Below are 24,641 nucleotides of genomic sequence, written 5' to 3'. Positions count from 1 at the left end.
TGTGTTTGTTAGGTGTGCTATATAGAAGGTTCATTTGTGTTCATTTGGTTGGTTGGTTCATTTGCTATCAAATGAACATGTGAACACACAAACTGTCAAATATCAAATGTTCCTGAATTTTCCCCTCCAGATTAATTAAATGTTAGAAATGGATAATAAAATGTTGGAAATGGAAAATGGAGCCCAGTGCATACCATGCACAGCCTGGCCTTGGTTGAAAGCCTGAAGCAGTTCAGTAGAACAGTCTGATGAATAACACTTTGTTGGTGTTTTATTGGCTATCCTCCTTCCTTATCTTCCCTGATAGGATATGTGCCGGAAGCTCAGTATAGGCAGAAACAATAACCAGACCGATCATTGTGTCCTACTGGTTCATGTCTTCTTGTGCAGCTTGGCATAGTCTGTTCACCCAGGAGTCCCAATTTTCTTGTCTAAAGTACTGAAACATCTGGAACGCAACATCCTGATTTCTGGATCTTTTGCTCAACTTTTTTCCTTGCTCCTTTACTTTCTCGTTTCTGTTCATGCACCACTATGTATCCCTCTGTTCTTTCATGTCTAATTTTGATGACCGCTTGGCTCTCTCCTCCAGATCCCCCTGCTGCAGGCCCACCCCCAGCTGAAGCAGTGTGTACGTCAGTCGGTGGAGCGCGCTGTTCAGGAGCTGGTGCATCCTGTTGTCGATCGCTCTATTAAAATTGCCATGACGACGTGTGAGCAGATTGTTCGGAAGGACTTTGCGCTGGACTCAGAGGAGTCCCGCATGCGTGTGGCGGCCCACCACATGATGAGGAATCTGACTGCCGGCATGGCCATGATCACCTGCCGTGAGCCGCTGCTCATGAGTATCGCCACCAACCTCAAGAACAGCTTCGCCGCAGCGCTTAGAGTACGTTTGCCGTGTATTGTTACAGAAAGGACAAACATGCAGAATGTGGGCTTGATGTTTTTTATCAAGGTTCTGAAAAGTCTGATCCCTTCTTCTGATGTTGCTTTAGGCTCCAACCCCCCAGCAGAGGGAGATGATGGAGGAGGCAGCAGCCAGGATTGCCCAGGACAACTGTGAACTGGCCTGCTGCTTCATCCAGAAGACTGCTGTGGAGAAGGCTGGGCCGGAGATGGACAAGAGACTTGCAACGGTAAGCCTGGCTCACTCGAGTTACAAACCATGGAAGATTACCATATATGGTCATTGAGTCAGGTTTCCTGTGTTGATCAACTCGCAACTCAATAACGATATACTATACAATAGTAATCAATGTTTTCTTCCACACAAACTTTAAAATTATCTTTTCTCTTGATTTTCTGTAAAGGTGACCTAATTGGTCACCTTTTGAAGATCTCCTGTGAAATCACAGTGAGACCTGTGGATTTTAAAATGGGTTTCAACAGCACCTACCCGGTGGAATTTTAAGAACCTCTACTGTGAAAATAATTGTACATCTAAATGCAAGGCGTGTCATGGTATTTTAAATTTCCAGTGTCCAGAATTGTACAGTGTTTTGACGTATTTGAATCACCTTGAAGGAGTTTGAGCTGAGGAAGCATGCACGTCAGGAGGGCCGTCGTTATTGTGACCCTGTGGTGCTGACTTACCAGGCAGAGCGCATGCCTGAACAGATCAGGCTGAAGGTAAAAACTGTCGCCTTCCATCACTGGCAATAATCAAGTTGCAATCTATCTGCAGTTTTGGCCTGTAATGCTTCCTTTATTACTGTGATTTTGATGTTTGTTAAACTGTGGTGCAGGTAGGAGGAGTAGATCCCAAACAACTGGCTGTATATGAGGAGTTTGCCAGGAATGTTCCCGGATTTCTACCAAGCAACGACCTCTCTCAACCTACTGGATTCTTGGCTCAACCCATGAAGGTTAGTACTGTATTGAATTTAAATGGAATTCACTATTCATGATTTCAATGACACTGGTCTGAGCTAAAATATTCATGCAGTTCTCACAATATTGAGCTTCAAGTTAAGTAATGTTTCTCCTGATTTTCTAACAGCAACAGGCATGGGCCACAGACGACGTGGCCCAGATCTATGACAAGTGCATGGCGGACTTGGAGCAGCACCTCCATGCAGTCCCTCCAGCCCTGGCCATGAACCCTCAGACACAAGCTCTGCGCAGTTTGCTGGAGGCCGTGGCCCTGGCCAGGAACTCCAGAGATGGCATCGCTGCACTGGGCCTGCTGCAGAAGGTACAACTCTGCTTTAGCAATAACTGTTAAAGAAGTCAAAATCAATTTTAACTGCAGAGTAAAAAATGTTGATGTAGTTTATATGAATCTTTACGCGACTGACGTCTCCCCACACACACACACACACACACACTCACTCACTCACTCACTCACTCACTCTCCAGGCTGTAGAGGGTCTGCTGGATGCTACCAGTGGGGCTGATGCTGACCTGCTGCTGCGCTACAGGGAGTGCCACCTGCTGGTGCTTAAAGCCCTTCAGGATGGACGGGCCTACGGACCCCAGTGGTGCAACAAACAGATCACCAGGTGAGGGAGGGGGAAGAATCAAAACATTTGAGGCTTTGTTATTGTGATTTCCTGTAGGCCTCGTTCACACCTAAAGTTGTTTTTCTTGAAATTCTGTGCCTATCTACTTTTATTGACGTATTGCTGCAATATTGAGACTAAAACGGTCCGCCCCGTCTGGTGTCCTTTGTTTCAGATGTCTGATTGAGTGTCGTGATGAGTACAAGTACAATGTGGAGGCTGTGGAGCTGCTCATCAGAAACCATCTGGTCAATATGCAGCAGTATGACCTGCACCTAGCACAGGTAATCACTAGAGATGCACCGATCGATTGGAACGGAACGGAATCCGCCGGTTTTCTGCTTGATGGGCCAAATTTGGACAAATGCACACAACCGATATTGTTCTCATCGGAGTTTCAAATAAAAATGTTGCCGGTCTACGTTTCCTGGAAGATTTCAATTTCCCGGACAAATGGGAGAGATTCCAGTCAAATATTATCTGTGTTTATTGATCTTGAAAAAATTGCTAGGCAGGCTGTATAAAGAATGACATAATGAAGGCATGTAGATTTACAGATTAAAAAAAAAAAAAAAAGTTCTGTCAGTGAACGCCATTTTAAAAATAAATATATATTACGAATTAAGTAAAAAGTGCAGCTGCTTTAATTAATTTAATTTCACTTAAATATCATTTTGATAAAATCATAAACTAAATATGGCAAGTAGGTCTAAATAAATAAAGTTTGTGGTGTTGGCCGTCTTGCGTCGAGTCATCTTGTAGACATATTTTCCAACACAATGGATATTTACCGTCTGCTTTGGGTCGGACTTTTAAGTATTAAAAAAACGGCCGTACTATGTATGTGGCCCTGTCGTCAACAATAAATCATCTTTCTCCTTCTCAGAGTTTAGGATGCTGCACACTGTCTCTCAACTCTAATTGGTTAGAGGTAAAAGGTCAGCTTTAGATTGTCCAAACTGATTGGCTTTTCATTGCAACTTGCCAAACACGGAAGTGAACAAATCTGCATCTTATTTTGACAGAGGCGAATAAAATGGTGATAGTTATTGTTATATACACCGAGCACTTATTCAAATTGTGCTTAGAGGGAATTATTTTCACCAGGCATTAATACTTCAACAGATTTTCCCAGTCAAAAACTGGAAATCACAGATAGCTGCAACGCTGGCGCTCATGTACTCATAAAAATGCTCCAATACTCAAACCAACATCATGTAACAAGAGTTGCGTAGTTGACGTTCAAAAAAGAGTGAAAGAAAGAAAATGTCAGCTGGAGGAACTTTAAGGTAAACAAAGATGATTAGATCAAATATTTATGTTGCCTGACAATATTCCAAAATTGTGCAGACTGCGTGTCTACTGCTGTTACTACAGCGGCGATTGTGATCTGGTTGTTCGTGGGGCACAAGCTCTGCTTGTGATGAAAGGTTTGACTCTGTTTTGAGACTCGGTTCTTGACCAGTCACTCAGTAAAACAAGTCGTTGGATTTTATTCAGTTGGTTTAATGCACGGTGAAGGAAGCAGGACTTCCAGTGAACGCGAGTGAGAATCTGCCTTTTATCATTACTTTTTGTTTGTTTTTGCAATGATTTGCATTTTATTTTGGGGTGGCAAGTACCATTATATGATAGAAAGGTATATTTGCACTTAAAAGTGAAAGACTTGGATTTCAACTTTGAACAGGACATTTCCATGTTAGTTATATGTTGTCCTACTAAAACTCAGTGATTTACAGGTTGCATTATACTGAAACTTGGTGAGTGTCCCATATTTTACTTTATTGGAACTCAGTGACCGTTCGTTTCATGTTTTATTTATTTTTATTGGAACTCAGGGACAGTTTCATGTTATATTATTGTTCCATAGTGAATAAAGAACAATAATAATAAACACAGTGTCAAAATCCGCAATCTCACTGTTGTGGTAACTGAAAATTGCAGCGGTAGTCTGTAGGTGCAGCTGTCTTATCATGTGTGATCAGATCACGCGATGTACAGACTTGTCATTGATGTACAGCAGATACACCCAATAGGACCAAATGATTGTGGACCAAAAGAAAATTTGATTTCTCCGATCACTGATATAAACTCAATGATCTGACAATGTAAATGTTATTTAATCGTCAATGTTTTATGAACATATAATTGAATGAAAATTGATTTTGTTATTTTCCTTGTGAGGAATAATGTCTTGTGTAATGGTGCAAATCATAGAACGAGTTAATACTGACGCTCCCAACTGACCTCTACACCCTGTCCGCTCCTCTAGTCCATGGAGAATGGGCTGCATTACATGGCGGTTGCATTTGCCATGCAGCTGGTGAAGCTGTTGCTGGTGGACGAGCGCAGCGTGAGCCACATCACAGAGGCTGACCTCCTTCACACCATCGAGACCTTGATGAGGACCAGCGCACATTCCAGGGCCAATGCACCTGAAGGGTAAATGACAGAATGCTAGTGTAAAGCATGCTAGTGTTATTCTGCAAGTAACATTTATTTTAATCCAAAGAAATATCTAATAATATTTGTGCTAGGCACTACCATGGGTGACAGCTTCCTTTTTCCTTGCTGTTCCCCTTTTTCACGATTTATATGATTCGTTTCTGGATTCAGTCCTTAGTTAAGTTCCTAATAATTTGCTTAGGTTTTTTTAGTTTGTTAATGGCACGCCATCTGGAGGTTTCACCGTGGATTAATTGTTTTCTCATTTTCAAAGTTACATGACTTTTAAAGATGCTTTTTCCTTCCCTGATCCCCTCAGTCTTCCCCAGCTGATGGATGTTGTTCGCTCCAACTACGAAGCAATGATCGACAGGGCACATGGCGGACCTAACTTCATGATGCACTCTGGGATCTCGCAGGCGTCTGAGTACGACGACCCTCCAGGCCTAAGGGAGAAGGCGGAGTACCTGCTAAGGGAATGGGTCAACCTGTACCACTCTGCTGCCGCGGGCAGGGACAGCACCAAGGCCTTCTCTGCCTTTGTCGGACAGGTAAAAGCTCCTAACCCTGCCTGACATTTTCAGTTGCCGAATGTGGGATATTGTTAAAAAATCTACCAATAATTATTGAGAGAAGGATAGTTGATCTCTATCGTTTTCCTATGGTTTACATAATTTTTGATGCAGATGGCTACTTAGTGTAAATGGGGTCTGCTGGAAAATTATCTATTGGACAACCTGCTCTGTTTTACTCAATGCATCACCAACGCTTTTGCAGACATAATTTACTTGGCCGCTCGCCAACCCCACCCAGCCGCTTCTCACCAGCTTGCTTTCCTTCTAAGATGCACCAGCAAGGAATTCTGAAGACGGATGACCTCATCACGCGGTTCTTCCGCCTCTGCACAGAGATGTGTGTGGAAATCAGCTACCGGGCGCAGGCGGAGCAGCAGCACAACCCCACAGCCAGCACAGCCATCATCAGGGCCAAGTGCTACCACAACCTGGATGCCTTCGTCAGGCTCATCGCCCTGCTGGTCAAGCACTCCGGAGAGGCCACCAACACGGTGACTAAGATCAACCTGCTCAACAAGGTACAACACATTCACATGAAATACAAGCATGTGTGTTTTTAACCGGATGAAATGTAAAATCCTAACCATTTTAAGTATTCAGTCTTGAGGTATAAACTAATTTGTACTGATGTATAAACTGTGTCTTTGGCTCCAGGTTCTGGGCATTGTGGTTGGGGTGCTGATCCAAGACCACGACGTACGGCAGACGGAGTTCCAGCAGCTGCCCTACCATCGCATCTTCATCATGCTGCTGCTGGAGCTCAACGCCCCAGAGCATGTCCTTGAGACAATCAACTTCCAGACTCTCACCGCCTTCTGGTACGCTGCATAAGCAAGCATTTTATGCATTTCTACATACTGTGCACTTATGCCCAAAGGCTAGGTATTGGGTGGAATCGCACGATTCGATGTGGTCAAGATTCAATCTGATATTGATGTGGTAGCTTAGTGATTTATTGACATTTTACACATAATGAGAATTGTTACCAACTTTTCACTTTAACAACATACCATCTCAAGCGCATTACAAAAGTATTTCAAAGCAACAAATTCAGTCCACAGAAATATCGCAGTATAGTGTGCTTTCTTTCTTTCTTTTTTTTTTTTTTTTTCACCCTGCCCTACCGCTCTGGAGTTCACTGTGTTTTTCCTCCTTCTCTGTTGGTCTCTAACTGGTCTCTTCCCTTCCCTCCAGTAACACCTTCCACATCCTGCGGCCCACAAAAGCACCTGGCTTTGTGTATGCCTGGCTGGAGCTAATCTCCCACCGCATCTTCATCGCCAGGATGCTGGCGCACACACCGCAGCAGAAGGCAAGCACTGACCTCACACATAGTTACAGGGTTTGGGTGACCTGCACACATTTACTTAAAACACGTCAATGTGGCAAAACAAGCCACGAACTTGCTTGCTTGTGTGAATCGGTCACTGAATGACTGCATGAGTGACAATTTCTCTGCTTTGCCTCACTGCAGGAAGCTCGAGATAACCTGTGTTTTGCAAGTGTATCAAATCGCACATTAATGGTAATGTGTATGTCTTTAAAGGGGACCAATTATGAGAGAGAGAGAAGAGAAGAGACACTAATGACAGTAATCTTTGTAAACAAAATGCTGAGGCTTCCGACCGCTCTGAACACTAGGTTTCCAATGTTTTTTTTCCCTACTCGGCACAAGCTGATGTCAACTCGTGCAGGATTTCTTCATATGGTCATCTGCTCCATCCAATCCGCTGTGTGTTGCTTCAAACAAAACCAATAGAAATAGTTCTTTATTGCAAAGCCGGATCAGGGCGATCACAAATCGAAAGTGTTTTTATTTTCCGTGGTTTACAGGAAATCCTCCTTGGTGCGGTGTCTGCCTCCCACAAGCTTAGAGCATGGGAACAGAACTTGTAACTAACTATTAAATGAGGCCTTGTAGATCTAATGAGTGAAGATTCAGTACCCGGATGGCTTATTTCTCATCTTCAAATTTGTTCAAAAACATGTTGGTTAACTGATATGTTGACATCAGTGAACGGTACGGCTCAAATACAACGAAAGCCATGCTCAAACGTCTTTGGCTCACAGAACCTGGAATCTTTGCTCAAACCCCACTGACTGACAGACCTTGAGGCCTCGTGAGGGTGGTTGCTCCCACTTAAACAGCCTGTTTCGGAACGAGAGATAATCAGAGTGGTGTTTTCAGCAACAAACTTCAGACATGTTTTGGGGATCACAGAGAACTATTAACTTGATCTAAAATAAAAATAGAGCATAATAGGTCCCCTTTAAATAGGGTTAAACATTGGGTAATTTCTGACCAATCATATGCATTCTAGTGGTCAAGTTGCGTATTCATTTCAGGGTTAAAGAATGGAAAACCAAATGGTTCTGATAAGGGAAAAAATTAAAATCCTAAAAGGCTAAATTTGTTTTGAGTATAAAGTGGTTGAGGAAGAAGTGTTCTGCAACATCACAAGGTGATGAGGGCAATAGTCTATTCTTTAACACAAATGAACCCTGTTTCAAAAAATGTTGACTCCAAACTCCTGGGAAAAGTTGCCCACTCTGTAAGTACATTGATTGTTTGTTGAAGTTCTTGAATTGTATTTTCCCTCCCCAACGGTCCAGGGTTGGCCCATGTATGCTCAGCTGCTGATCGACCTCTTCAAGTACCTGGCCCCCTTCCTGAGGAACGTAGAGCTCAACAAACCTATGCAAATTCTCTACAAGGTACGCTTAGTGTGTCATACTGTAAACAAACCAAAACTCTCACAACCTCCAGCTTTTCCCTAGAAACTATTTAATCCAAGGAAGCTTTTATTTAATCTATATAGTGTGAACCATTAATCACTTTTTAAAAGGACTTCATTCAGGTTTTCTCGTGTGAGGATGTAACTATTGGCAATGACTCTTTGCTCACTGTGGTTGCCCCTTCTTTCATTACGTCCTCCTCCAGGGCACGCTGCGCGTCCTCCTGGTGCTGCTGCACGACTTCCCAGAGTTCCTGTGCGACTACCACTATGGCTTCTGCGACGTCATCCCGCCCAACTGCATCCAGCTCCGCAACCTCATCCTCAGTGCCTTCCCACGCAACATGAGGCTTCCCGACCCCTTCACCCCCAACCTCAAGGTGGCCACTCAGACATGGGTCCAGAGTTGAATAAAAGCTGTCGATGGCGCTGACCCGCCTCGGGGCGAGGGAAGCAGTTTGGATGTGATGTTTGTGCCTCCTTGCCCCCGCCACAGGTGGACATGCTGAGTGAGATCAACATCGCTCCTCGAATCCTCACCAACTTCACAGGTGTTATGCCCTCCCAGTTCAAGAAGGATCTGGACTCCTACCTGAAGACCCGCTCACCAGTCACCTTCCTCTCCGAGCTGCGCAGCAACCTGCAGGTAGGCGCCGGAGCAAAGCCTGTGCTAAAGTGTGGACAGCTGGAGAAAGTCAAGGTGAATTTGCTCTCATTAAGCAAAATGTTGCTTTTGAACGTTGCACTCAACTGCAAGATGCTTAGTTCACAGCACTGGATGCACAAGTTATGTCTAATTTTAATTCCCTGGTCTTCTGTTGTTTTTTTTATATATAATATGAACCATGCTGACTTATTTGAACTAAAGTATAAAGGTTAACAAGTGGGTAGATTATTTTTAATTATTACTTTTAACATGGGGAAAATAATAGAAACATTGTATTCCTGTTACATTCTATTTTTCCACAAATGTGAAAAAAGACATTTGTATCCAAACAAAAGCTCCTTTAAATATAGAAATTGGTAAAAGCTGCAAAAATTCATTTTGTGTTTGAACGACTATCATATTCAAGACACAATATTGATTTGAATATCATCTACACACGCCTGACTAGTTACAAGCACCACTTCCTGGTTTGGAAGCCCGTCAAATTTGACATGTCAGTTTTTACACAACTTAAGGCCCCCCCCCTCCATATTTTCTTTAATTATTTCTTTCCCTGCGTCCAGGTGTCCAACGAGCCAGGCAACCGCTACAACATCCAGCTGATCAACGCCCTGGTGCTATACGTGGGAACACAGGCCATCGCGCACATCCACAACAAGGGCAGCACCCCTTCAATGAGCACCATCACCCATTCTGCACACATGGACATCTTCCAGAATCTGGCTGTGGACCTGGACACAGAGGGTGAGAGCTCAGCACATGCAGCCTGTCCACAGAGAAGATGCTTTCTCTCCCATCTGGCGCAGTCAAATGTTACTGCTTGATGAATGCGTCCCGGGAGCACTGCTGCACTTTGTTTTTATAGCTGCTACACCCATCATCTTCAAAATAACTTCCTGTTAGTTTGTTGCCAGCACATCAATAGGCGACGTCATACCACTTGTTTAACGCCATTAGAACTTAACGTGTGCAGCTGGAGGTGAAAAAGGGAAATGATTCCATGGGCCATTCTAAGATGTCCATATTTGTGATATTGGTCGGCTGTTTCCGTTTCTATTTTCATTTAACATTTTCTTTCCCCTTTATTGCTTTCTGTTGTGCTATTTCAGTGAGACACTTTGTAAAAAAAACCTAATAATAATTAGGTGCTATACAAATAGCATCTTTTATTGCCTTCAGTATGTATTGTATGTATGTGGTCAGATCAGTGTATCATCACTTGGACACAAGTCAACTCATATTTATAAAGCGTTGCCTTCTGTTTTTCATTCAAATAACCTTCTAGTTGCAAGAATGGTTTCAGTTTGTTTGCTGGGTTTATCCTGCTCAGGATTGTGTGGCTCTTGCACCACCCATGATGGTGTTTAGGTGCAGCAGCACCTAATATTTGAGCTGGTTGTACATGGCCTGAGGATCACGCAATACAGCCCTTCTGGCAGAAGGGCTGTATTAGTCAGTCACATCTTTTGGTATCAAGTGTCCAGACGCGTGTCAGATATGTCTTAACTCAGTGCAGGGATTCCACAAGGAAGTTGTTGACTTGTTTTATCTCTTTGTTCTTCTCAGGGCGTTACCTGTTCCTGAATGCAATAGCCAACCAGCTGCGCTACCCCAACAGTCATACCCACTACTTCAGCTGCACCATGCTCTACCTGTTTGCTGAGGCCAACACGGAGGCCATCCAGGAGCAGATCACCAGGTAGGAGCCACGGGCGTCGGCCAAAGATTGCTAAACCAGTCGAGTATTTAAGAGCTTAATCCTTTAAGACGACTCTATGTAAACGCCTGGTAGAAACTGACCTTCAGTTTGCCTTTTTTCAACTCCCTCTTCAGGGTTTTGCTGGAGAGGCTGATTGTGAACAGGCCGCATCCATGGGGGCTGCTCATCACCTTTATTGAGCTCATCAAGAATCCTGCCTTCAAGTTCTGGAGCCACGACTTTGTTCACTGTGCACCAGAGATCGAAAAGTGAGTTGTTAACACAACCAGTTTAGCACGGTTACACCACCGTCTTCATCTGAGGCTGTTTTCCCCAGTGGTCTCAAGAAATGGTTCAGTGGTAAAGGGTACATTTTCCATTTTTCAGCCCAGTTGTTGTGAACATGTTGTTTTAAGGCTTAAACATTAGTCCTGTTAATGAACTGCACTAAAGCTGCAGCAGAGCGCTAAGATATCAGTAGGAAAGTGTCAGGAGGTGCCGGGAGCCAACATATTAATAAGGCCAAGGTGGTCAAAATGGCGAACCTATCCTTTAACTCAGAGGTTCCCAACCACTGGGGCTGCGGACCAGTGCCAGGCTGTGGGAAGGAGGGCGGCGGTGCCCTGTTTAGCCTGTGCTTTATTTCTTAATGCAAAGCCAGATCAGAGCCATCACAAAAAACGTCAAATTTTGCCCTGTTGAAATAAATCACAACGGCTCCAGGCATGAACACGCAGACTCACACATGCGCACACACAGACACATTCGCTATTTCAGTTTCTAAATTTTATTTTATTTTTTTTAATTGCGGCTTTGGGTTGGCTTTACAACTTTTTAGTAGGTCCTGAAATCGGGGTTGGAATTCAGAGTTTATACTCGAAACACAGGGTTGTTGTTTTTTTTTGCGGGACCCTTATACTCTTATTAGTGATGTATCTATTTTACCCCGTGCATAACAGGGAGATATTAAAAAGGTTTGGGAAGCCCTGCTTCAACTCCTGCCATTTAGAGTAATCAATATGTCCAATCCTCAGAGGGCGATCCATGACCCTTCTAACACCCGCCCTGCTTTCTTTCAGGCTGTTCCAGTCTGTAGCCCAGTGCTGCATGGGACAGAAGCAGGCCCAGCAGGTGATGGAAGGCACTGGTGCCAGCTAGTCTGTCCCAGCCACGCCTGCAGTTTGGGAGACGCCCCAACCACCCACCCACCCACCCACGCCCTCCAACACACACCTCCTGTACTGTCGGCACTGGACAAACTGGCAATGACACTTGTTCTAAATGTGGATAGAAGGACTACTGCTTACAGTTCTGAAGAGTTTGAGTTCTGAAGAGTTTGATTTGTTTTGTTTTTTTCCTCGCTGATAGAAACGGGAATTTGGACATGCTGTTAAATAATCTTTTCTTTTTGATGCTTTGTAAATATCTAGGATCGGGAGGGTGATTGAACAGGTGAAGAAGTAAGAAAATGTCAATTCAAAAAATGTAACTTGACATGTAAAAACATGTGTAATCATTACCAAAGTTCCTGGTTTTGCCTCCCTTCCGTAAGTTGTTTTTTTTTTTTCCCCATGACTTTTTTTTTGCATTCATAAGGTGAATGGTAGAGGATGCAATAAAAAAAAGCTGCCTGCAAATATCATTTTGTGACTTTTTTTGATGTGGGACAAGGACTATTTTAGTGAAGTGGATTCCCATCCGGGGTGGGCTAAGCTGTACACTTCTCCAGCGTGTGTGTTTGTAGGGTGGCGGTAATGGAGACGGGATCTGTGGCTCTCCCTGGCACTTGTAAAAATTGGAAATGGTAGGTGGTGAAACGCCATCTTGAACATATGTACAAAGATCCTCATTGCAGAACAAGAAGGACCAATACAACCCATTTTGTAAGGATTTTGAATGTTTTGTAAATGTATTGGTCCGTGTGATGTATTTTGTAGTTCTTTCTAGTTGACTTTAGTTCTTGCTACTTTACTGCAGTATGCATACATACAAGAAATAAAGCATTAAACAATGGTGGCTGAATCTGTCATTTATTACAGTAATAATATGGCTTTCCTTTTAGACCAAAACCTGTTGGCCACACATTAATTGGGTCAGATTGTTCAGCAATATGAGTGACAACCATGTGGTCTGATATCTGAGATGATGGAACTGCTGCCCCGACTGTTTATTCAGCAGACACTCAACTTCAGGAAGGAGAGCTGAAAAGCGAGGCTACCGTCTAAGACTAGATCAATTTGAACATGAAAAATACAATGATACTTTCTGTAGAAAAGGTAAATGAAGCATCCTCCAACTGTCTTTTTTTTATCTGTGAAACTTCCTAGATTCATGACTTGGTGAGTTCCAGTACTCTTAGCAGAATGCTCTTCTGTCCGTGGCGCACCTGCAGTGCCCTCTGCTGCCGGTGGCTGAGCCCTGCGCGCGCCACCTCGTCCTCCATCAGTTCTCCGTCTCCGTTCTTGCTCTCCTCCCCGCTCCCCGCCGCATAGGAGGCCAGGGTCAAGCGCGCTGCCGCGTGGATCAACGAGCGCCACTCGGCCTGCAGACCAGGGAGCCCCTCGTTGGAGAACGCCAGGGAAATCTGCTCTTCCTCCTCCTCGTCGTCTTCCTCCCATCCCTCATTCTCTCTGAACTCCTGGAAGTCCTCCATTGACATGCAAAGCACCTGAGGACAACAAAGACCATGTCCATGTTGAAGATGTATGGTGGCACCGTGGGGGGAGAGAGGGGGAAAAAAAAAAAAAAAAAATGTGACAAGACCGAGTGCTCTTCTACCTTCAGCGCGGTGTGGAGCTCAGTGTCCGTGAGGCAGCCCTGCTTGCCGAAGATGAAGGCGCCCTTTTCTCCCACCGTCCGGAACAGCAGCTCCTGCTTCTCCTCCGCCAGCCTCCTGTCCACGTCCGACTGGATGCCTGTGGAACCGAGCGCGGCGGGGGGGGGCTTTCAATTTCCTTCTTTGACCCTTGAATGGGACCGGAACGTTGCGTGTCGTTGGACTACCTTGCGTGGCCGCTGTGTAGAGGTTCACCATGGGGATGTCCGCGGTATCGTGGCCATTGTTGGGATACGGCTCAGTGAAGCCGTACATGTGCAGCAGCTGCCAGTTGGCCATCTGGCCGTAGGTGTTGAAGACCTCCTCGCCTTTGCGAATGGGACGAACGGACACCATCTTCAAACACGCCTGACGAAGGAAGGAGCAAACGATGGGAATTAAGTAAATAGGACTGTGGGATGCAGGGACTCTCAACCTTTCTCAAGTCACAGGCCCAATCTGAGAAGCTCTTCAGCGTTCGATACGATTCGGTCCAAATGTCCACACCCGTCTTGCGCTCTTGTTAGATAATGGTGGTGAAGTTTCACTTTGTATTATTTTGTTGGTGACCCCCCCCCTGGAACCTCTTTGAGCACCATCTGGGGGGGTCCCTGGACCCCGCGTTGCCTCTCACCGGCGTGTACTCCAGGTTGGCGTTGTGATCAGACACATGGTTCAGCATGTCTGCCATGGGCACCATCATCGGCGGGTTGTGGACCTTCTCCTCCTGCTCCTCCTCATCGTCGTCCTCTTCATCGTCGTCCAGGGGCTCTTGGAAACTAAGTCATGTAGAAGACAATAGTAAAACAGTGTGTGTTTGTGTGTGTTTATTTTATTTATTTGACCACAAAGCGCCTGCTCACCTGTAGGCCATCACGAAGGCCACCAGCCGTGTGTAGAGCTCCAGGGAGTGTTTCTGGGGGTCCCACAGGTCAGCGTGCTTGGCCATGAAGGGCAGGACCACCTCGGCGTACTCCCTCCGGATGTTGACCAGGTCCGTGTCCACGGCCTCGGCGACGCCCGTGCCCCGCAGTAGCCCGTCCCGCTCCGCCTTGGACCTGAACGGGAAAAAGACCAAAAACAGCAGCAGAAGGACCTCAGGATGGAAGTCCCGCTGGGAAGAACTGAGTTCTACTGCATTTACCAACGACGCACTGTCCTCAACCTTCTCTTTAGCTTCCGCTGCTTGAGAGATCCCGGCCCCGAGACAAACTGTTGTATAAATGCTCATCAAATTGCATTGGGTTTAATAATACACACACAAAATAGTAATATCTAGTTCACATTACTTACATTAATATTGAGATAAGAGATGCCATTCTAATGTGGCAAGTTTTTGAATGTTTTATTATAAATAAACAACATTAAAGAATGTTGTTCTTCACATTTATTTTTAACATTTTGCTTAACACATGCTATGCTTTATTCTTTTTCTTATCTTTACCTTTTGTGCACTTTGTATTTTTATCCTTTTTTATATTTTACTTTCAAAGAACAAGTCAACACATTTTCACAAAAATGCAAATGTGATGAAACACAAATATTAGATAATGTTGTTTTTTTTCATCATTCATTATTTACTTACTTACTCATCATTTTTTATATGTAATAAATTAAATACTTTTTTTTATTTTATTCACCCTATTTCATTCCAGTGCAGTGTTATTAACATGCATATTTAAAACAATAACATAACTATTACAATGCAATAAAATTAGTTTTGGACTCCAAGAGGTGGATTTCCATGGTGTCTCTAACCAGAACATGGGATGGTCCAGCGTACTGAAGTCGGTCCACAGGGAGAGGTAGGGGCCCCAATGGGACCGTGGGGAGGTGTACTCGTACAGCAGGGCCAGCAGCAGTGGGACCCAGCCCGACGAGCTTTCCAGAGAATCCCTGTCTGGAGAAGGAGGAGGGGGAGGGAAGGGGACACATGGTTGTGGCGGATGAGGAAACAACACAAACACAAAAAGAATCGCCATCTTTTCTGAACAATATTGCGATTTGAGTTGATTTTTTTTTTCCCAGCTTGGGGAATGTATCCTCTTTTGAAATATGTTATAGATTTCACTTCTTAATTCAGGAGAAATGAAAGCTCTTGCAGATGCAGAGTACACAAACCAGACACTGCAAAAAAAAACACACACACACACACACACACACACACACACACACGAGCGAATTGCATCACATTTAAATGCATGCATTCACTTTCTTTAAGTGAAAAGGTTGTTGTTGGTTTCCTTTATTTTAAAGCACTATTTGATCCTTCTGGTGTGAAAAAATAAGAACATTGGCATCTAAAATAATTTGTATTTGTATCTCAAACACGACAACGGCAGAACACACAGACATGGTTGAGGTCTCGTGAGAACCAGGACATTTCAGACGTCTTGTTCGAGTTTGATCAATATCGATCTACATTTGGAGCAGAAATGGGTGAGAAACTAATTGTATTCCTTTCAGGAGCGGGCTGCTTTGCTCACACAAAGTTACATTAGTCCAAGCTTCGTCCCTCAGAAGTCCTTTCCCTCCAGCCACTTGCGGGTACAGCACAGAGGGTGAAGAGGCGTCGGAAAGATAAAAGCCGTGCTATGGTAATTACTCACAGAAATACCACAACGTTTGTTTTATTTCATGGAAATGTAACTTACTGAAAATGTAATCCAAGGAAACAGCTGAACTTCACCAAAAAACAACAACATAAAACTCAATAAATTGATGATGCGCCCGACACGGCACCAAACGGCCACCTGCTGTTCATAGGCAAACATGAACGGTTGTTTTAAAGACAGGAGGGTTGCACTGCGTAGACCGCATAGCGGTTGCTCCGCGAGACGAGCAACCAGGAGATGACAGACCGGGGGAGCCAATGCGGCCTTCAATGTTAACTCGGAAAAAACATGCTGCGTTTCAGAGAACCCGGAAGACTGTAAAAACCCACTAATTAATGAATATCTGTTACGTAATTGGCTGTGAGCAGTTACATTAGTCGAGTTGGGGAGTTTTTGCGGGGGCCGGTTGGTACCTTGCTCCAGCAGCGAGGAGACCTTGGTGGTTCCCTGGTGCAGCAGCGCCGACCTGGGGATGGAGAACAGAACCTCCCCCTCGTCTACGTCCTCCGTGGCCAGCATCCCGTACTGGGCCACCGTCCCCTCCCTGCTCACACACACCTGGTTGCCGCCGGGCGGGGGGGGGGGGGGGGGTTAGAGCAGTGGAAAGCACAGGAACACAAAAACGCAGAGCTAGGCCAACACTCACCTTGCTACTGAGCTTCAGCCCCACTCCATCACACCACTGGAGGAAGTGCCGCAGCGGCTCCGGCCCCTCATCCACCTGACAGCAGATGGATGGGTGGGTGGGTGGGTGGATGGGTGGATGGATCCCCGAGGAGAAATTGCAGGGTCAGCAACAGCTTACATCATCTTACACATTAAAAAATAGGCAGAAATAACAAAGCAATGGAACACAATGGCAAACGGTTGACTGTACCACCTAAAATATGAAAAAAAAAAACACTAAACCTTATGACACAATACAAAATATATAACCTGGAAAATAACAATAATAAATAATAATAATAATAATAATAATAATAATAATAATAAGTGGCGAGAAAAAACAAACACCAGAAAAAAATGGGTCTTACACAATAACTATAAGATGAGGAAAAAAGGTGATAACAAAACATTGATTATAACCCATAGAAAGGTACACACTTTAAATACTTCATAGTTACAACGAATGACTAGTGTTCAGAAATGTATTAAATGAAGATACACGTCATTCATATTCTCAAAAATACACTAAACTCAAACTCTTGCCGGTGACCTTTCCTCAACACGTCGTGGTCGCCACGGCCGCGTCGACCCACACCGAGACCCCTCTGCGCCCCCGCGTCGCGGAGCGTTACCCGCGGCAGCCTAACTCCTCTGGGTAGAAAACGCACACATTCTGCCCCGGGGGCGGAGGGGGGGGGGGGGGGGGAGAGAGAGTGAACGCGGTCCTAACCTTGGGCCGTTTGGCTTCTGTTGCCATTTTGTGGATCCAAAACACGGAGGGACGACGGGGCCACTCGCGGCTCCCTGCACCCGCTGCCCGATCCGGGAAGCTGGCGCGTCGCGCCTCCTGTGACGCGCCCGCAGGCCGACCAATCAGGTGCCACGCAACGACTGCGCTCCCGACGTCAGCGCGTCACTCGAAAACGCTCGTTCAATACGCGACACGGCGCAGTGAAATAACCAAGTGATATTATAAATAATAATAATAATAATAATAATAACGATTGCAATCATATTAATAATAACATATAAGGATAATCATGCTAACGTACTACTACTTTTAAAACACATCAATTATGATACTTAACACTAATGGTGCAATAGACAGATGATGACGACATAAATATGATAATACTTTTGTTTTTCACACACAGTCTATGTACAGATTTGTTCATATATTTTTGAAAACCTACACAATTCCCTAATTTTGTCAAGACTTTAAAATGTATTATTATTATTATTATTATTATTATTATTATTATTATTATTTATTATTATTATTATTATCATGGGTCCAGCCCACAGGGTTGGCCAAAAGTGTCGTGAAACACGACAGCCGACGACGGTGCAGACATCTCGTATTCAGGTTCCATCCAAATCGACCCACATTCAGAGCAGGAATTAATGAAAAAATCGATGAAATTTGACTGGAAGTAGCCAAGTGTTCTAGCGTCGCCCGATGTTCTACAGCTTCCAGTCAGGTGGTGGAGCTGAGTCTGTGGAGTAAGACGCTTTGTGACATCATCATCCAATTTGTTATAAATGTGCAGGTTGCGGCCTTCGCACCATTACGTGTTGTAGACTCCATCGCTCTGTAGTGGTTACAAACTGTGTGTGTAGGTGTGTGTGTGTGTGTGTGTGTGTGTGTGTGTGTGTGTCATCTTACCTGGTAGATGTCTACGGGGCTGTTTGTTTGATATTTTATTTAAATGAAGACATTCTATTCGGATCTAACCCTGTGTTAGATGCAGTGTTGTGTTGTTCCTCCTTACTTTGCAGGATTCGCAGAAGTCGTAAGATACAAAATCTGTGAGTCCATGGTCAGTTTCATATTCTCGGAAAGAATCGGAAAATTTGTATCCTGAAAGTTGTAAATTCATGGAAAGACGTCGACCATTTTCCGGAAAGAGAGAGAGTGAGAGAGTGTAAAAGTAAAAATCAGCTGAGAAATATTTTCATCGAACCCCTTTTTTTGCATTGTTGACACAGGGGTTCAGAATTACAGATATTACAAAAATATATAAAAATAATTTTTATCATATAATTTCTTGGGGGGGTTCTATCTATCAAAAAAAATTATATCAGTCAATAATAAACAGAAATCACTCCTCGATCATTGAAGCCCCCGACCCCTTTTCATCCACTCCAATACATAGCTTCTTCATATCCATCGAAACCCCCCGTCCCCCCACCACACACCCTGCTGCTCGGGGTGTGCCGTGAGGTCAAGCACAGCGAAATGGATGGTTTTCAAGGTGGTGTCGGTCCCCGTTAACAGCAGGTCCGGCAGCATCACCACTACCTGGTCTTCATCGAACACAATTAATCAAATCAATTCGAATGTCAAAATTCAAAAAGTAAAATAATAATAAAATAAATAAAAATAAAACATAAATAACGACATAAATAAAAACATAAACATTTTAATAAAAATTTAAAAAAGATAAATAAATGTAAAGAAAAAATCATTTCTGGCTGCAAATTCCACATTTCCAAATGATCAAAATAAAAGTTGTTGTTTTTTCTTGTTTTTTTTTTCTTATAAGGTCATAAAATCCCTTGTTTTCTTAGTTTCAAGTTCAGGTACTGACTGCAAATTGACAAAAAAATAAAAAATAATAAAGCGACTGACCTGTCATGTTTCAATCTTTGTCTGAAAATATAAACACTCACCATCCCCCAGGGTCCGCTGGCGATCTTGGAGTTGTCGGCCATCATCTTGATCATGGCTTGGAAGTAGTGGTGCTGGTATTCTTAGCGCGCCCCAAACATTATGGTGCAGATGATGTCACAGGACGCGTTGTGGAACAGCATCTGGGGGTTCCATTGGCTTTCCTGAGCTGGGGAATCATTAGGATTACTTAAGCACTGTTTATCGCCACAATATCTAAGGCGTGTATTCATTTGATCTTTCTGGATTTAGAGACAAAACATTTTTGGGACATTTTGACCCATAACTCACACTTCAATCTTCACTCTGAGGACCCCTGACTACTGAGATGAGCTAAAATCATTTTAATTCAACTATTTCATCTGTGTTGTGTGAATTCTAATCCATGAATCTGATTTCTTTATCAGACCATCCAATGTTTTCAGTGTAATTAGGTTGATAAGTAGGTGATTTTCCAACCATCTGACTCAGGTTTTTTGCCCGCATCGACACTGACCGATGCTCCTCTCCAGCACAGCGGAGACATGCTCTACCTCTCCTAGAATCCTCTCCTCCATCGACTGCTTGCCCAGGCCCAAGTTCCTCAGGATGCTCTCTCGACCCGGGGCCGTAATTCACCATGATCACACCGAGAATTAGACCCAGTTCTAGTCATGAAAATGCAATGCAAGGCTTCCACATCAAACAGTACACCATTGATACACATGGTTTTCCCCAAGTTGGAATGAAGCATATTTACAACACATGGAAAACGATACTACACAGTGTCCTTCATCAAAAGCTTGGTAATAAAAAATACCCCGTACAATTAAAAAGCAATTTGGACAGTCTTAATTGTTAAGAGAGCCTAAAATACTAGCATTAGATTAATTTTTTTAACACACCTTTGCCCTGTGTAAGCTGGCTAAGCAGCAGTCCCTCGGGGCGTCTGGCAAAGTCGGTTGCCTTGGTAACCAGTCCCTCACCCATGGCCCTCACGGGCCGGTGACCCAAAAACAAGCTGAACACATTACCGTGGGGAAGGCTGAGCTGGGAGAGAAGGAAACACAGCAGCCAGTCACTCATTCAAACACTCATCTGGTTGAATATATACATGCAGTAAGTGACCGTCAACTAGTCTCTTATTTTGTAATTGTTTGTCAATTTGGTTGAGTGCCATAGACTGACTGACTGGTCTTAGTTGTTTTAGATTATTAACTGATTTGTGTGATATTTAGGCTAGAACACGGCCATTTACTTGACCATTTACACTTTTAATCGTTAAGACTTAACTCATTTATTAAGTATATAATGATAGATTTAGGTGCCCAAATCTGAGAATTTGCTGCTTTTCTGTTATACTGAATAATCATGAATTGTATATTTGGGGGTTTTTGTCGGTCAGACAAAACAAGCAGGTTGTAAAAGTCACCTTGGCCAGTTTTCTGACATTTTACAGAACAAAAGGTGGCTTACTTATTGAACAGCCCTGCAGACCCCCACCATGTAAGACAGTTCATAAACACACACACGCACGCACACACACTCACACACATGCACTCCTAACCCATGATGATGTAAGATGTCCAGACCATGTGACCAAGGAAGGGAGGGGATTCACTCACTGGCTTCAGTGGGATAGTCTCTTATCAATTAGTTAAAAAAAATCTGCCCCTTTCCCTTTGTTTGTTTTTGCTGGATGTTTTAATATCTGGCTGCATGACAACACATGAACACACCTTCTACACTCTTTGAAAGCATCATTGCATATATCTATATATTAGAGAAGTATTTATAGAGGTGTTTAAGTTGATTTGTTCCGACTTAAATGAGCAATTTCAGGGAGGGAATTGGTCACAAGAACAAATAAGCAGGTCTGACTTTAGGAGACCAAGCGCTGATTTTAGAGAAGCACTTCTCAAAACTATGGAGATGAATGTCAATACTGCTAATTTTGGGCGGGGGTTTAACAGATTTTTAAAAGGCCTGATTCAATTCTGATTCATTCACACTACAATTATATCTTACACATCATATGATTTTACTCCATATACTGTATATTGTAAATATACACCAATCAATATACACTTTTAAATGATGTAGAAGAAAACGTGATTCATCCGACCAGGCCACCTTCTTGCATTGCTCCATGGTCCAGTTCTGACGCTCACATGCTCATTGGCTTATAGGTGCTTTTGGCGGTGGACAGGGGTCAGCATGGTCACTCTGACCGGTCTGCAGCTATGCAGCCCCATACGCAACAAACTGTGTGTGATGCACTGTGTGTTCTGACACTTTTCTATCATAGCAGCATTAACAATTTCAGTAATTTGTGCTACAGTAGCTCTTCTGTGGGATCGGACCAGACTGGCTAGACTTCGGGCTGGATGATGCTCTGACCCAGTCGTCTAGTCATCACAATTCGGTCCTTGTCAAAGTGGCTCAGGTCCTTACGCTTGCCCATTTTTCCTGCTTCCAACACATCACACTTCAACAACTGACTGTTCACTTGCTGCCTAATACATCCCACCCCTTGACAGGTGCCACTGGAACAAGATGAGCAATGTTATTGACTTCACCTGTCAGCGGTTTTAATGTTGTGGCCGACCGTTGTAGATGGAACAGCGAAATGTGTATTACAGCAAAATGTGACCCAAAAAATGAGTGTCCCGCGTAAACACATAGACTATGAGTTGGGATTAATAGGCAGTCTAAACGCAGCCTACTACATCATACTGCATCACCTTGCCGAGTGTCATCGTGTGGCTCTAGGGTCTACATGAGGATATGGCGAAAGATTACACGCCCTCTTGTTAACTCCGACGTTTCTGACACACACAAATGACTGAATGCATCCTACAGGAAGTGCGAGTTAATGTGTGTGTGTGTGTGTGTGTGTGTGTGTGTCCGTGAGTCACTGAAACTATGAGTGTTCCCGTCACTTGTCTGTGTGCGAGAAAGAGAGAACATAAAACCGTACACCTGAGAGTTTGACCATTTTGAAAACCCCTGTACCTTTACAATATAAAGAAAAAAGAAACAGATTCATGTAAAGACACTAGTTGCTATTCAACACAGGCTCTTGAGACCGGCTGCAACACGGTTTGAAAGAAAGCAAAGAAGGAAGGAAGGAAGAAGGAAAGGGGGGGGGGGGGGGACAAAAAGAAAAGGGGAGAAGGGAAGGAAGGAAGGAATAAAGAGATATAAAGGAAGGGAAAGAGAAGGAGAGCGAATTGGAGGAGGGAGGGAGGAGGAAAGAAACGGGAAGGAAGCAGCAGGCAAGTTTATTTATATAGCACATTTCAATAACGGGGCAATTCAAAGTGCTTTACATAAAACGTCAAAAGCATTAAGACAAAGTGCAAAGAAACACATTCGAAAAGAAAGAGAGAAAGAAAGGAAGGAAGAGAGGACAGTTTCGAGGTCCGCCGCCAGGTGGTGGTGTCAGTCTGTTGTTGCCGTCCAATGGTCAACGGCACAAAATATCCTCCAGCCTTTGTCGGTAGTTTCCGGATGAGACTTCACACTTCAACTCAGATACAAGACAAATACCAACTTATTACATTTAAAATGTTCAATCGTTTTTTAGTTCTTCCGTACATACCTCTAAACAATAGCACATTGTAGTTGTGCTGTGTGCTGTGTGTGTGTGTGTGTGTGTGTGTGTGTGTGTGTGTGTGTGTGTGTGTGTGTGTGTGTGTGTGTGTGTGTGTGTGTGTGTGGTCGGTGCTGCCTGGAAATCCCCCGCCCCCAGGATCTCAGCATGACTGTTGCATAACACTACACCTCTAGGTTTAAAAATGAGGGAAAAGGTGCCTGACTCTGCACCAAAAATCGTATGCGCAATAAAAAACATTTTTCTGCACATGCAATGGCAATCTATACAAGTTGTAGGACTTTTGGTAGTAATAACATGTATCTATCTATCTATCTATCTATCTATCTATCTATCTATCTATCTATCTATCTATCTATCTATCTATCTATCTATCTATCTATCTGTCTGTCTGTCTGTCTGTCTGTCTGTCTGTCTGTCTGTCTGTCTGTCTGTCTGTCTGTCTGTCTGTCTGTCTGTCTGTCTGTCTGTCTGTCTATCTATCTATCTATCTATCTATCTATCTATCTATCTATCTGTCTGTCTGTCTGTCTGTCTGTCTGTCTGTCTGTCTGTCTGTCTGTCTGTCTGTCTGTCTGTCTGTCTGTCTGTCTGTCTGTCTATCTATCTATCTATCTATCTATCTATCTATCTATCTATCTATCTATCTGTCTGTCTGTCTGTCTGTCTGTCTGTCTGTCTATCTATCTATCTATCTATCTATCTATCTATCTATCTATCTATCTATCTATCTATCTATCTATCTATCTATCTATCTATCTATCTGTCTGTCTGTCTGTCTGTCTGTCTGTCTGTCTGTCTGTCTATCTATCTATCTATCTATCTATCTATCTATCTATCTATCTATCTATCTATCTATCTATCTATCTATCTATCTATCTATCTATCTATCTATCTATCTATCTATCTATCTATCTATCTATCTATCTATCTATCATTCCTCCATCATCCATCCATCTATCTGTCTATCATCCCTCCATCCATCCATTCATTCATCCATCTATCTATGTAGACGTAATGCAATACAGTACAAATACATCCCACTGACCAGTTTCAACAGTTACAGTTGCAGCTCTCATTTCATAAACACAACATCATAAAGCGTATTCTCAAATCGTGTGTGATAAAAAAAGATTTGAATTCGCTGTTGTTGTCAGTATTCCACCTCTCTCTACGACAACATCGCCGCGTAGCCGCTAAAAAAGTAAACTGCGCTGAAAACGCTCTGAAACGTGCAAGCAAGCGAGAGTTGGTATTTCCAAGCGGACCCTGTTGATTTTCCCTCCTTTCTTAATCCCGCTGACAGAAACGGACCACAATAACACGGTTTTTGGCGCAGGAGTTCGGCGAAAGTCCTCCACCCTCCATCTTTACGCCTTATGTAACCGCCTTCCCATTTATTGATCCGTCCGCCCCGTCACTCATTCATTCCTCAACAGTAATTTAATTCAAAGTATTTTTGGCTCACGCCCGCCACTTAGGCCGATTGCTGCAGCAGCACCTTCAAACTTCCTCTCGATATATCTTTCAGACACACACACACACGCACACACACACACACACGCACACACGCACACGCACACACGCACACACACACACACACAACACATTCTCATTTTGTCTCCAGCACGCACCCACACACACACACACACAC

The 24,641-nt window shown here is 43.7% G+C and overlaps 2 protein-coding genes across 6 annotated transcripts in view; one reads left to right on the top strand and one right to left on the bottom strand.

Moving 5' to 3' along the window:
- cnot1 (CCR4-NOT transcription complex, subunit 1) overlaps positions 1 to 12,638 on the top strand; it is a 34,150-nt gene extending 21,512 nt beyond the window's left edge. For 2 of the 5 annotated variants that reach the window (XM_080002601.1, XM_080002600.1), the window contains exons 31-49: positions 593 to 889; positions 999 to 1,139; positions 1,528 to 1,632; positions 1,749 to 1,868; positions 2,003 to 2,197; positions 2,362 to 2,504; positions 2,680 to 2,788; positions 4,777 to 4,946; positions 5,269 to 5,500; positions 5,794 to 6,042; positions 6,179 to 6,342; positions 6,719 to 6,836; positions 8,138 to 8,239; positions 8,466 to 8,639; positions 8,756 to 8,905; positions 9,490 to 9,670; positions 10,493 to 10,625; positions 10,760 to 10,894; positions 11,705 to 12,638. In XM_080002601.1, coding sequence (XP_079858727.1) covers positions 593 to 889; positions 999 to 1,139; positions 1,528 to 1,632; positions 1,749 to 1,868; positions 2,003 to 2,197; positions 2,362 to 2,504; positions 2,680 to 2,788; positions 4,777 to 4,946; positions 5,269 to 5,500; positions 5,794 to 6,042; positions 6,179 to 6,342; positions 6,719 to 6,836; positions 8,138 to 8,239; positions 8,466 to 8,639; positions 8,756 to 8,905; positions 9,490 to 9,670; positions 10,493 to 10,625; positions 10,760 to 10,894; positions 11,705 to 11,783 — 2,997 coding nt within the window. In that variant the 3' untranslated portion in view covers positions 11,784 to 12,638. Of the gene's footprint in view, positions 1 to 592; positions 890 to 998; positions 1,140 to 1,527; positions 1,633 to 1,748; positions 1,869 to 2,002; positions 2,198 to 2,361; positions 2,505 to 2,679; positions 2,789 to 4,776; positions 4,947 to 5,268; positions 5,501 to 5,776; positions 6,043 to 6,178; positions 6,343 to 6,718; positions 6,837 to 8,137; positions 8,240 to 8,465; positions 8,640 to 8,755; positions 8,960 to 9,489; positions 9,671 to 10,492; positions 10,626 to 10,759; positions 10,895 to 11,704 lie in introns of those variants that run through there. The other 3 variants (XM_080002599.1, XM_080002598.1, XM_080002602.1) reach the window with 2 other exon arrangements.
- A 5-nt stretch (positions 12,639 to 12,643) lies between these two features.
- setd6 (SET domain containing 6, protein lysine methyltransferase) lies at positions 12,644 to 17,545 on the bottom strand. Its single transcript, XM_080002603.1, has 9 exons — positions 17,452 to 17,545; positions 16,702 to 16,776; positions 16,469 to 16,613; positions 15,199 to 15,340; positions 14,304 to 14,498; positions 14,075 to 14,219; positions 13,629 to 13,809; positions 13,404 to 13,540; positions 12,644 to 13,293 (listed from the first exon to the last, which is right to left on the bottom strand). Exons 1-9 carry the CDS (start codon positions 17,476 to 17,478, stop codon positions 12,955 to 12,957), a joined length of 1,386 nt encoding a protein of 461 aa, XP_079858729.1. The 5' UTR covers positions 17,479 to 17,545; the 3' UTR covers positions 12,644 to 12,954.
- Positions 17,546 to 24,641: the final 7,096 nt, after the last annotated feature.

This window comes from Zeus faber (assembly GCF_960531495.2).
Source record: "Zeus faber genome assembly, chromosome: 6".
Taxonomy (NCBI): Eukaryota; Metazoa; Chordata; class Actinopteri; order Zeiformes; family Zeidae; genus Zeus; species Zeus faber.
This window is presented reverse-complemented; position numbering and strand designations above follow the sequence as displayed.